General features: G+C 45.9%; 1 protein-coding gene across 5 annotated transcripts in view; it reads right to left on the reverse strand.

Moving 5' to 3' along the window:
* Positions 1-10896, reverse strand: part of ARHGEF6 (Rac/Cdc42 guanine nucleotide exchange factor 6) — an 85235-nt gene extending 74339 nt beyond the window's left edge. For 4 of the 5 annotated variants that reach the window (XM_045995144.1, XM_045995145.1, XM_045995142.1 and 1 more), the window contains exons 1-3: positions 10631-10896; positions 10001-10427; positions 8732-8815 (exon numbers count right to left, since the gene is read on the reverse strand). In XM_045995144.1, coding sequence (XP_045851100.1) covers positions 8732-8815; positions 10001-10165 — 249 coding nt within the window. In that variant the 5' untranslated portion in view covers positions 10166-10427; positions 10631-10896. Of the gene's footprint in view, positions 1-8731; positions 8816-10000; positions 10457-10630 lie in introns of those variants that run through there. The other variant, XM_045995143.1, reaches the window with a different exon arrangement.
* Between the last annotated feature and the right edge of the window lie 3374 nt (positions 10897-14270).

Genomic DNA, 14270 nt, shown 5'->3' on the forward strand with positions numbered 1-14270 from the left:
CGGCAGGGAGGGCGGCCTGGAGGGACCGGGCCAGCGGCGGGGAAGCGGTGACCCGGACCTGGATCGCCAAAGTAGGAACTGGAAGTGACAGTGGCAGAGGAGCCACCGCCGCCCGGGTAGCAGTGGCAGCGGCAGAAGCCGCGGTGGAACGGCGACGGCCACACTGCGCATGCTGCTGCCGCCGACTCCGGCCGAGCCCCTGGCCGCGGGCGCCTGGCCTGCCGCCGGCCACTGCCGGGGCCTCGGGAGGGAATCCCGGCCTGGCGGACTAGCCCTTCCTGGCCGCCCGCTTCCTGCCGCCGCTCCCCGACGCCAGCTGGAACCCCCAGCTCTGTGCCCCGCCACCGAGACGGCGAGAAAGGAAGCGCTCTCCGGCGGCCCCCTCAACAGCCATCCCTGCCCCAGCTACCCTGGATGCCCTTCCTGGGCTCTCTGGTAACAGGACCCAGGTCAAAGGGGCCGGTTAGGAGCATAAAATGGTTCACGACAGATGTGGAATATTTACTGCCTTACTTGAAGTCCAGTTTTTACAGAAATATGACGCAGTCGGTGAAAGATTAGGATGGCCAGAGCCCTGGAACTCAGGGAAATTCCATCAAGAGTGTCAGATTTGCTCAACCGGAAAAACAAAAAACTTCCGATAGCCTCGTTACTCTTCCCACTAGCACAAACTGAGCGGCTAAATAGACAGAGCTCTGCCCAGCAGAAACTTCTGGAATTGAGCCAGTTAAAAACAGAGTGTCCAACAGTTAGACACTACCAATCCCTACTCTAGTCTCCTCTTTCACAGAGAATCAACCCAGGCCTAGGGAAGGGGTGGGGGCATCTCTGACTTCACACAGGTGCCAGACTTGGCCTCGATGGGGGGTCTGGCTGATACCCATTACAGCTACTGGTTAGTTACCTGGCCTCAGGCCTCACTCCTCCAAGATGGCTCTGCTCTCCTGGGGCTGGAGCTCTCCTAGGGGAGATTTAGCCTTGACTCTTGGTCATCAGTAGATCTGCTCCCTTCCAGAACGGCCTTCATGCAGAGCAGCCCCTGGGGAATGGCAGATCGTCCGTCCCACAGGCCCCGCTTTGGGGACGGCACCCATGCTGTCCCAGTGACAAGGCAGATGGAGTGACTCAGGGAGACAGGAGGCAGTGAGGGGGTGGGGACAAAGAAGAGCCATACTGATACCAGCTGGCACTGGAAAGAGAAGGAGAGAGCAAAGAAAGGAAGGGAGAGAGGGAGAAAGAGATAGAAGCATTCATGGAGCCTCATAGACATTCAAGAAGCAAAACCTCTTTTTACAAAAGTAGGCTTGGCCCAGGAGCAAAATAGGAGGTAGTAGTGGGTTGGCAGTGGAACTGGCCGGGGACGGAGCACGAGTATCAGCTGGAGGTGAAGCAAGGAGCCGAGCATGGGGGCCGTAGCCAGACCAGTCAAAGAGGTAGCACCCAGGCCACTCTCCACGGATCAGAAGAACTGTATCTGTCCCTCCTCCTCCCAAGTTCAAAGGCAGAATGAAAACAAAACTACCGGGGCACCTGGGTGGCTCAGTGACTTAGGGGCTCTGCCTTCGGCTCAGGTCGTGGTTCCAGGGTCCTGGGATGGAGCCCCGCATCGGGCTCTCTGCTCAGCAGGGAGCCTGCTTCCTCCTCTCTCTCTCTCTGCCTGCCCCTCTGCCTACTTGTGATCTCTGTCAAATAAATAAATAAAATCTTAAAACAAAAAACAAAAAACAGAACTACCACTGCTAGAATAGTGCTGTCAGAGGACTTCCTGGTCACATTAGTGACACTCTACCTAGACACGAGGGTTTTTCCATATGTTCTAGAAGATTTTCTCTTGAGGCCTGAGTGTCCTTCCTGCCTTCCCCATTCTGGAAACACATAAAAAAGATAGAGCTGGTTCACAGAAAAGGAAATGTAAGCAGACTATAAAGGGGTCAGAAGATACCCAAACTCACTAGGATCATGAACCTCAAATTACAGCAGTGAACAAAATACCATTTTCACCCAACATTTTAGCAAACATGAAAGATAAATAATATCCAGTCCTGCCAGGGACATCAGGAAGAAGGCACTTCCTACTCACCTGGTGGGAGCAGAGCTTCATAGAGCATTTTTGAAGGGGATTTGAGAATATCTATCAAATTTTGACACAGTAATTCCGTTTCTATGAAAAAAAAAGCTTCAAGAATAATCACAGATGTATACAAATCCATCTCTATGTGCACATACAACCCCATGGCCCACTGGGATTTATCCCAGCATTACAAGATTGATCTAACGTATGACAATTAATCAAAGTAATACAACATACCAAGATCATACAGGATGAAAACCGACGGTCATCTTAACAGATACAGAGAAAGCATTTGACAAAATCCAGCACCCTCTCAGGACAAGAAAAGAACTCAAAAAAAAAAAAAAAAAAAAAAAAACCCAACAGGAATAGAAGGGAATCCTTCAATCTGATAAAGGGCATCTATGAAAAACCCACAGCTAACATCCTACTTAATGGTGAAAGACTGAAAGCTTTCCCATAAGATTAAGAGCAACACTAGGATGTCTACTTTAATCACTTCTATGCAACATTGAACTGAAGGTTCTAGCCAGGCAAATTAGGCAAGAAAATGAAATAAAAGGCATCTAGATTGGACAGAAGAAGTAAAACTATCTCTATGCACAGATGACATGATCTTGTACAAGAAATCCACAAGGAATCCAAAAAACCATTCAAACTGATGAGTTAAGTTCAACAAAGTTGAAGGATACAAGATCAATATGCAAACATCAATTGTATCTTTATACACGTGCACTGAACAATCCAAATTCGAAATTAAGAAAATAATTCCATTTACAATAGCATCAAAAGGAACCAAGGAGGTGTAAGATGTACACACTAGAAACTACAAAACACTGTTGAATGAAATTTTAAAAGATGCAAATAAGTAGAAAGACATCCTGTGTTCACGGATCAGAAGACTGAATATTGTTAGGATGGCAATATTCCCCAAAGCCATCTACAGATTGAACACAATCCCTATCAAAAATGCCAGCTGAGTGTTTTGTGGGGTTTTTTTGTTTTTTGTTTTTTTGTTTTTGTGGAAATGGACAGGCTGATCCTAAAATCCATATGGGCACACAAGGGATCCAGAATAGCCAAAATGATTTTGAAAATGAAGAACAAATTTGGAAGACTCATGTTTTCTGATTTGAAAACTTATTATACTGCTACATTAATTGATTGAGTGGAGAAAAGAATAGTCTTTTCGAAAATAGTATTTAAGAGAATGAATTTGGGAGGTGCCTGGGTGGCTCAGCTGGTTAAGCATCTGACTTTGGCTCAGGTCGTGATCTCAGGGTCCTAGGATGGACCCCCACATCAGGCTCTGAGCTCAGCAGGGAGTCTGCTCCCCGCTCTGCCCCTCCTCACACTTGTGCTCTCTCTCTCAAATAAATAAATAAAATCTTTAAAAAAGAGAGAATGAATTTGGACTCCTACCTCACACCATATACAAAAATTAACTCAAAATGATTCAAAGACCTAAATACAAGGGCTGAAACTCTAACACTCTTAGGTCACCCGGGTGGCTCAGTGGGTTAAAGCCTCTGCCTTCGGCTCAGGTCATGATCCGAGGGTCCTGGGATAGAGTCCCACATTGGGCTCTCTGCTCAGCAGGGAGTCTGCTTCCTCCTCTCCCTCTGCCTGCCTCTCTGCATACTTGTAATCTCTGTCTGTCAAATAAATAAATAAAATCTTAAAAAAAAATTCAACTCAGGGGGTGCCTGGGTGGCTCAGTGGGTTAAGCCTCTGCCTTCGGCTCAGGTCATGATCTCAGGGTCCTGGGATCGAGCCCCACATCGGGCTCTCTGCTCAGCAGGGAGCCTGCTTCCTCCTCTCTCTGCACCTGCCTCTCTGCCTACTTGTGATCTCTCTCTCTTTCAAATAAATAAATAAGAAAAAAAAAATTCAACTCAGGTGAAACTCTACCACTCTTATAGGAAAACATTACGTATAACTCTTCATGACCTAGCATTAGACAATGGGAGTTTTTTTAGACATGATACTCCAAACACAAACAACAGCAAAAATAGATCAATTTGACTTCATCACATTAAAAAAAACTTCTACGGGGGGCCTCTGGTGGCTCAGTGGGTTAAAGCCTCTTCCTTTGGCTCCAGTCATGATCCCAGGGTCCTGTGATGGAGCCCTGCATCGGCGCCTCTGCTCAGCAGGGAGCCTGCTTCCCTTCCTCTCTCTCTGCCTGCCTCTCTGTCTACTTGTGATCTCTCTGTCAAATAAATAAATAAAATCTTTAAAAAAAATAAAAAATTGGGGCACCTGGGTGGCTCAGTGGGTTAAAGCCTCTGCCTTCACTCAGGTCATGATCCCAGGGTCCCGGGATCGAGCCCCGCATCTGGCTCTCTGCTCAGCAGGGAGCCTGCCTCCCCCCCACCCCCATTGCCTGTCTCTCTGCCTACTTGTGATTTCTGTCTGTCAAATAAATAAATAAAATCTTTTAAAAATAAATAAATAAATAAATAAAAATAGTAAAAATAAAAAAAACTTCTATGTCTCAAAAGATACTATCAACGTTGGGAAAGTGCTTTAGAGAGGGCTTTGTTTCTTAGATGTCTCAGCAGACCTCCCAGTTACTAGCTGTGTGATCTTCTAGAGGCCCTAGGACACTACAGCCATCTGCGAGCCCAAGGATGGAGGTCCCCTGGAGAGACCCACCAGCCACCCAGAGGTTCAGAAGGCAGCAGTTCTTTAATGGGGCCGCTGTGCCCCACAGCCAGTACTCAAGATATCACTGTGCTGCTCCAGCTCTGGTTTCTACATTTTTCTACATTTCCCAACTAACCCTTTCAAACCAGAACTCTTTCTTTAGCTAAGTAATAGTGTGTTCTCGGGGTCCCTGGGTTCTCAGTCAGTTAAGCCTCTGACTCTTGATTTCAGTTCACGTCATGACCTCAGGGTCTTGAGTTCGAACCCCCAACTAGGGAATCCGTGCTCAGCGGGGAGTCTGCTTGAGATTCTCTCTCCCTTTCCCGCTGCCCCTCCCCCGACTTGCGCGCGCGCGCTCTCTCTCTCTCTCTCTCAACCACGCTCTCTCACTCTTTCTCTCTCAAGTAAGTAAATAAAACCTTAAAAAAGTCAAACTCATGGGGCAACTGGGTGGCTCGGTTGTTAAGACTCTGCCTTTGGCTCATGTCATGATCCCAGGGTCCTGGGATTGAGCCCCACATCGGGATCTCTCCTCTACAGGAAGACTGCTTCTCCCTCTCCCACTCCCCCTGCTTGTGCTCTGTCTCTGTGTCTTTCCCTCTGTCAAATAAATAAATAAAATCTTTTAAATTATTTTTTTATAGTTAAACTCAGAAAAAAAAAAACAGTAAAATGGTAGTTACCACGGGATGGGGAGATGGGGAGATAAACACTGATATTGTTTAAGGACTAAGTGAGCCACAGTGGTCTAACGCCTGGCATAACATTGAATATAGACAACAATATCACACTAGTATTATGTGATATGATAAGTATATCTATGACAGCAATCATATTACAATATATAGATACAGTAATGTAACATGCTGTACACCTTAAGGTTACAGGTCACAGGTCAAATATAGTCAACTGAAAAAAATAATTGATAAAACTTTGTAATAGGCGTGCCTGGGTGGCTCAGTGGGTTAAAGCCTCTGCCTTTGGTTCGGGTCATGATCTCAGGGTCCTGGGATCGAGCCCCGCATCGCTCTGCTCAGCGGGAAGCCTGCTTCCTCCTCTGTCTCTGCCTGCCTGTCTGCCTACTTGTGATTTCTCTGTGTCAAATAAATAAAATCTTTAAAAAAATAACTTTGTAATTATGTGTGTCTCGGTCTACCTCCCAGCTCCCTGGGAGTTTGAGACTGGGTGGTGTGTATTTCTGGCTGTGGGGTCCCCCCAGCTTCACTTTCAGTCTCATGCCTTGGGTGTATTATCTCATATGATCCTTAAAACGATCCTACGCAGTACATGTTGTTAATGTCTCCATTATACAGATGAGGAAACTGAAACAGAGAGAGGCCAAGTACCTTTGCCTGGAGTCCACAGTTAGTAACAACCGAGCCAAGACTCCAAGCCCAGTCTGCCAAACTAGAGAAGTAATGTGCTTTGCCCGAGTGCCAGATACCACCCTATTCCAATACCCCTGTGATATTCAGGCCAGCCTCAATGATCAAAGAGAGACAAAAATACACCCAGCGCCTTCCACTCAAGAAATGAAAATTAGCATGCATTTTTCAGAAAGATTTGTCTCCAAAGTGGGTGAAAATATTTTAAGCACTGGTACTTAAACGAGTAAGCATTAGCTATCAGAAAAATCCACTTCTGCCAAACGACTTGTTCTCCCACAGTGCTAGACCCGGGAGGTGTTTCTGTACCATCTAGTATTCTCAGAGAACTGCAAAGAAGCTCAGGATACCTTCCGGCAGCTTCATAGCACGGAAATCATTGGCGACCTCACCATGTTTTTATTTGTCAAATAAAATGGAAAATACCATGATCTGTTCAATAGTAGACGTTATTCTAGAAGATATATAGAAAAGTCTCAGGCTACACCTACCTCAAAAGCCACACACACACACACACACACACACAGAGCTCACAGTGGGCAACAGGGACACCTGGATAAAATATTCTGGGACAACTATAGCCTGATGCTGTAGCTAACATTAGGAAAAATTCTGAAGCAAGCCAAGTTTATCTGGGGCAAAGCGACTTGTATTACTACTACTAATAATAGCTAACACTTGGAGAAATGCTTACTATGGGCCACGCACTCTTCTGGGGACATGAATGCATTGACATCTTACACTGATCCTACGAGATAGGTGCTGTTATTATTCCCATTTTATAGGTGGGGAGACCGAGGCACAGTCAAGGAACATGCCTGAGGTCACACAGCTGAGAGAGAACTGAGATTCTGAACCCAAACAATTTAGGTCGGAGTCGACGATCAACCCACTAGGAACACTTCCCCGCAAATACTACTGCCACAACGTGTTTCCACTTCTTCTTTTTTTTTAATATTTTATTTATTTGTTAGACAGAGATCACAACTAGGCAGAGAGGCAGGCAGAGAGAGAGGAGGAAGCAGGCTCCCCGCAGAGCAGAGAGCCCGATGCGGGGCTCGATCCCAGGACCCTGAGATCATGATCTGAGCCGAAGGCAGAGGCTTTAACCCACTGAGCCAACCAGGCGCCCCATGTTTCCACTTCTTAATGTCCCTGTTTCCCTGCTGAGTTCTGTACATACATTATCATCTCATAGATCTTTTTTGGGTCCACGCTCTTAGCTCGAAATTATTATGTAGTATCTCATTTGATCCGTAAAACAAGCCCATGAGGTAGCAATTAATGTGTCCATCTTACAGATCAAAACACTGAGGCAAATACCTGAAGAAAACAAAAACACGAATTTAAAAAGATACACACCCACACACTTGTTAAAGCATCATTTGCAACAGCTAAGATATGGAAACCAGCCAAGGGTCCATCAACAGATGAATGGACACAGATGTGGAATATATGCACTTGACCCACTCAACAAAAAGAAGGAAATCTTGCCATTGGTGACAACATGGATGGACCCAGAGGGTATCATGTGAAGTGAAATAAGTCAGACCAAGAAAGACCATTATCACATGATTTCCCTCATGCGTGGAATCTAAAAACCAAAAATCAAACAAAGCAGAAACCGACTCATAAATACAGAGAACAAGCTGGTGGTTACCAGAGGGGAGGGGACTGAGGGGATGGAGAGAAGAGATGAAGGGGACAAAGAGGCACAGATTTCCAGTTATAAAGTAAGGCAGGCCCGGGGATGACAAGCACAGCATAGGGAACATAGTCAATAACTCGTAGGGGCGCCTGGGAGGCTCAGTCGGTTAGGCGGCCAACTCTTGATTCCAGCTCAGGTCATTATCTCAGGGTCCTGGCATGAAGCCCCATGTCGAACCCATCGCCAAGCTCCCCCCACCCCTCCTGCCCACCAGGCTCTGTGCTCAGCAGGGAGTCTACTTCAGGATTCTCTCTCTCTCTCTGTCCACCCCCCCCAAATAAATAAATCTTTTTTAAAAATAATATTATGTGGTGACAAATGGTAGCTACATTCAGCGTGGTGAGCATTGTGTAATGTAAAGAATTGTCCAATCACTATGTCGTACATCTGAAACTAACATATGTCAACTAGACTGCAAGTGAAAAAACCTACCATCTTTTCTAAATGAATGTGTAAGAGTTCAGCATCATTTGAATGTACTATAACTTATTTGACTATTCCCCTATTGCTAGATACTGATATTGTTTCCATGGTATTCTACAAATAAAGATGTGATACACACACACACACACACACACACACACACACTGAGGAGCAGAGAAGTACTCCAACGCTCAGACAAAAGTATCACCTCCTTTCCAGCAAACCCCCATCCCCGCCCCCTTGCAGAGCAGCCAGTTACCCCAGCAGGAAGTTCCACACACAACTTCTGTCAACGGAAGCCTGCCTGCAGGGCTCGGATGCTGTATTCAAAGATATCCTATTCTGAGTTTTGATTTGGTTTGGTTTGGTTTGGTTTTGGCACTAGTTTTCAGTGCTAGACAAACTAGCAAGCCACCCCTGGAGACCACCAGTCTTAACCATGGTTTCCATAAGATGCTACCCCTGTTTGATGGTCAAAATCAACCCAGGGCTTACCTCCACCTGAAGGGTCGCACATCCCTTCAGGAAGTCACCGATGTTGTTGAGGCAGTCAGCTTCAGTTTGGGGCTCTGAGCAGTACTAGAGAAAGAGAGTCACATGTCACTCGGACACTGTTGTCCCATGCCAAGCACACCGTAGCCCTCAGGTTCTTATAACGAGGTAAGTAGGCTTTTTAAGACGGGGGCCACATTGCTATCAATCCAGGAAGAGAAATAACCACTGCAGGAAGTGATGTAACAGTCTAAACGGTCGGTCTGTTTCAAATGTCACCAAACTTCCAGTCCCAAACCATCTATCTCTACTGACAAACCTTTTCTTTGCCTTCTGCTGAGGTGTGGAGGTAGCGAATTGGATCCAGACTGCTTTTTGAGCTTGGTTCTTGCTTTTAATCTGTTACCTTGCTCCCTCCTCCCCATGATAATTTATTAAAATCCTGTTCTCCTGTTTGCTACATTTGGTTACAGTTCTGTATGCTGTTTTTTTTCAAGTTTATGGAAACTTACAAGGAAATCAATTTGCTCAATAAAAACACAAACCGATTCAAGAAGGCAAAAGAACTCATGTTATGCTCACAGTCATGTCCCCTGTTAACCTGCAGAAAATAGCTGTGGGATCCGACCTTTAAACTTACTTAAAGTGCCTACTTTAGAAATTGCCCATCCTCACGATCGTAGCTTTCCAACATTAAAACTTTAGGCTTTCGAAAAGAGACTGAGGTTAATTTCACTTTGAACACATGTTGCATTCAACATACTATCTGCTTTCTGTTGTTTAAACAAATCTTTTCTGACACTTGGGATTATTTCTCCTGGTTGCCTCTGTTTCAAAGGCTATTTTCTTTCTTTGAGAAGAAAATCGACATTGATTTGAGCCAAACTGTCAACAAACACCATCAATATCTGTCATAAATCATCCCATTATTACAAAGACTCATATATACCCCAAGTTCAAAATACGCCCTTGGTACACGGGGAGGTAGAACATGTCTCTCTCTGACAGAGTAAATGATATGGGTATTTTCTCCTTGTCCCCCGGCACCAACAGTGCATCATGGTTTTACTATATTTGGGGGTCAACTGCTAGAGGATAACCTTTCATTTTCTGTGTTTTCTGAACTACAGAAACAAGAGAGAATGCCAAATTCTCAGGAAGAGATTCAAGTGGGAGAGTCCCGAGTCCCCAGGCAACAGAACGTCTCAAGGGTTACATTATTACTGCTCTCTGGTGGTAAGCAATCGCAAAGAGACGGCCCATCTCCCTTACCTTTTCTAGAGAGCCAGGCCTAAGTCTGTTGATCAATTTGCACAGCACTACCCCATTCTTCAGCGAGGACTTCAAGAACTCCTCCGGATCACAGATGGTCTTTTTGGGGGAATCTAAAACTCCCAAGGATATAAGCCATGTCACGATTCGCTCTTCTGGGTTCATCGCTGAGGACGGTATGCTCTGCACAGCTCCGTGGGGCAGCTGCAAGGACTAAGCCACATCCGTAATTGCATGTGCTACCGCCTTCCGTTTTTCTAAGTTCTCTTCTGGGGCTTGCAGAGCAAAGCCTCTTGACAACTTTTCTTAGATAACCGTGGCACCCACTCGAATGACGGGATCTTAAAGCCACGGAGATCACGCTTAAAAGATGCAGAAATAGAAGGAAGAGAAATCCTTGGATAATACTGGGTTTCTTTGTCCAAACCTGCAAAACAAATTCATTAGGTTTTTTTTTTTTTTTTAAGAAGAAGAAGAAGAAACATACACAAACACCACCACCCACCCAAAAAAAAACCCCAACAGTGCAAGAAGCTGTAAAGGAAGGAAGTGAGGAGGCTGGGAGGGAGGAGAGAGAAGGAAGCAAGTGCTCTTGGAAAACAGAGTGGACCTTGGAAATGACACACTCACGGGCCAGTCTGGGAAAACACTGTCAATAAATAGTCTAGCCCCAGTGAAAAATCTGGCTTCTGTCAGGAGGAAGATGCTAACGGGCTCTTAGGTCAGACAGATCTGAGCCTCGTGGGGAAGGTAGGCCGAGAAAATTCTTCCAAGAAGTGGCCGGATGTCCACATCCTGTCTCACAGAGATGGTGTCTCGGGATCATTCCTCGTGGAACACCTTGAATTGTACGGTGATAACGTGACCAGCGAATGAAGACCGTGCCTGCCATCAGCCATCCCGGCGTGGAAGCAGAAGCTTAGAAGAATGGTATTTTACTTTGCAGCCAAAAAGCTATGTTTAGGGAAATAGGCTAAGGATAACATCTGACATCCTGTTTACTTGCATTCTTTAGCAATTCTTTTTCTGGACCTGATTCCACTACACACTCCAGCTGTGGGACCCCTAGCAAAGGCGCAGACACAGTCCCATGAGCGGGTACAAAGCACTTAAAAACAGAACTTTTGAGAACAAAAGAGTGCTTGTCCTCTGTCTATACTACAGTCTGGAAAGTGGATGCTTCCCTGACAAGAAACACTTTGCATTGAAAATGCTGCTCTGAAAAAAAACAATCCTAGTCTAAAACAAGAGATCTTGTTATCCTCAAACGTTTTCACAACCAGTTGAAAGAGACATACCGTTGGGAAAGGTACGAGAAGACCATGGGGAACGGCATCGCCTTAAACTGGCAAAGGCATGGTCCTCCCCATCAGTCACTGCCCCTCCTCACGCGGGGGATCCTGCTAAGCTTCCGAATCCTTCTCAACACAGCTTTAAACAGCTACTACCAAATAATCATCTTAGATAATCCTGCTAAATGTTTTCAAAGCTTCCCCTTCTTGCCCTGTTCCTAACACTTATCACACTTCACTACTATTACTTGTTGGTATGTCTCCTCTACCAGAATGTAACCTCCCTAGAGCAGAGGGCTTGTCCGTCTTGTTGTTTTTTTTTTTTTTAAAGATTTTATTTATTTATTTGACAGAGAGAGATCACAAGTAGGCAGAGAGAGTGAGAGGGAAGCAGGCTCCCCGCTGAGCAGAGAGCCCGATGTGGGACTCGATCCCAGGACCCTGAGATCATGACCTGAGCTGAAGGCAGCGGCTTAAACCACTGAGCCACCCAGGCGCCCCTTGTCCGTCTTGTTTAACGCTGTTCCCAGCAGCTCCAGGTACACAGTAGATGTTTTAAAATGCTGAATGAGGGACATCCGGGTGGCTCAGTCAGTTGACTGTTTGCCTTTGGCTCGGGTCATCTTCCCGGGGTCCTGGGAATGGAGCCCAGGGTCAGGGACCCTGCTCAGCGAGGAGTCTGCTTCTCCCTCTCCTTCTGCCCCTCCCCTCTCCCCATCCCTTCCTCCCCCTCTTCCTCCCACCCCCTCTCCCTGTCCGTGGTCTCTCTCTTGCTCTATCAAATAAATAAATAAAATCGTTTTTAAAAACACTGAACAAGGGGCGCCTGGGTGGCTCAGTGGGTTAAGCCTCTGCCTTCGGCTCCGGTCATGATCTCAGGGTCCTGGGATCGAGCCCCACATCGGGCTCTCTGCCTGGCAGGGAGCCCGCTTCCCCCTTTCTCTCTGCTTGCCTCTCTGACTACTTGTGCTCTCTCTGTGTGTCAAATAAATAAATAAAATCTTTAAAAAAAAAAAAACAAACACTGAACAAGGCGCCTGGGTGGCTCAGTGGGTTAAAGCCTCTGCCTTTGGCTCAGGTCATGATCCCAGGGTCCTGGGACCGAGCCCCACTTCGGGCTCCCTGCTCAGTGGGGAGCCTGCTTCCCCCCCTCTCTCTGCCTGCTTCTCTGCCTATTTGTGATCTCTGTCTGTTAAATAAATAAATAAAATCTTAAAAAAACAAACACTGAACAAACATATGAATGAATGAATGAACTCCTAGGTCTTAAAACAAAACTTCTTTCCTTAGTAATGATTTTTACTTCTTTTTAAAAGATTTTACTTATTTACTTGACAGACAGAGATCACAAATAGGCAGAGAGGCAGGCAGAGAGAGAGGAGGAAGGGAAACAGGCTCCCTGCCGAGCAGAGAGGCCGATGCAGGACTCAATCCCAGGACCCTGAGATCATGACCCGAGCCAAATGCACAGGCTTTAACCCACTGAGCTACCCAGGCGCCCCATGATTTTTACTTTTATTGAGAGATAATTGACATATAATAAATTGCACATATTTAAGATGTCCAATTTAATGAATTTTGACATATGTATACACCTGTGATACAATCACACACACACACACACACACACACACACACACACTCCAGGTAAAACTTTCCATCGTCCCCAAAAAATGTTCTTGTGCCCTTTCAAACCCCTTTTCACCTCTCTTCCCATCCAATCTGCTTTCACTCCCTGTAGATTAGTTTGCATGTTCTAGAATCCTATATAATTGAACGCATACTGTATGGTACTTCCCTTTCTCTGGTTTCTTCTGCCCCTCATCACCATTTGAGATTCATTCACGTTGTCTGGTCAAATTACTGACCTTCTCTAACAAGGATTTGACCTCCACATGTTTGGTTTGATGTAATTATACTCAGAAGCAAAATAAGTATAGTCAGTCAAAAGTTTTACTTGACTTTTGACCACAGTCAAAGCCATGCCATAGAAAGAAATACAAAATCCATTTGTGGGTAAATTGAATTCCCAAGTCAGACCTACTTGAACACATTTTTCTACGTCCTTTGGACACGTTTTCCCAACTGCTCATCAAAACTGCGCAAACAAATCTGACAGAATTATTGAGGTATCACTTATATTTTCTGATCAAGAATAAAGCCTAAGTGATTTTGGGAACCCAGCCTAGCCCAAAACAGGCTTGAGCCCGCAGAGGTCGCCCGGGTGAAAATTTGCCTCGTTTTAGACAATGGCTACAGCAAATTAAGTACTAAAGAAAAACCAAGAAAGCAAGGCCACCTCCTCAAGGAAGTTCTATTAGTATGAGGACCTGAAGCTGCGGTCAGTATGGAGAGTAAGGAAATGTCAAGAGAGCGAGGGATCCCAGGACTGTAGCAAGCACGGGGCTGAATGACTAGCTATGGAACCGAGGCTGGAACCGAGGCTGGTTAGGGAAGCAAGTGCCGACACAGAGCAGCTGATGAACTGGGGGGCGCGGGTGGCGGGGGCGGGGTGCGCTGAAAGACTGGTGCTCACAGGCTAGTCACAGGAAGCAATAGGCTTCTCTCACTCAGACCGCCAAGCCTTAGGAGTGTGCATCCTGGGCCACGAGCCAGCCTCCTCGCTCCCTGGCTTTCCCACCTGCATCCTCTCATCCTAATGGACTCTCTGGCAGAACACAGTCTAGTTCATTTTCCAGAAACTACTCCTTGATCGTGTAATACTCTTGCTCAAAAACCCTCAAAGGCTCCATCACCTAAAGCCATGATTTACAAACAACAATGCACGAAAATAGTCACTGCTTGTGAGGGAAGGTGGAGAGAAGGATGAAGAATTGGGAGGACTAATCCCCAGTACCCTACTTCACCATGGGGCAAAGGAACCTATATTATTAAATATCCCACTTAATTCTGACATAGAGAGACCAAGGTCACACTTGGAGAAACAAGTTGGTTTATAATCTTCCACTCCACCCCAA

The sequence above is a fragment of the Meles meles genome, chromosome X (genome assembly GCF_922984935.1).
Source record: "Meles meles chromosome X, mMelMel3.1 paternal haplotype, whole genome shotgun sequence".
In the NCBI taxonomy this organism is placed as follows: domain Eukaryota; kingdom Metazoa; phylum Chordata; class Mammalia; order Carnivora; family Mustelidae; genus Meles; species Meles meles.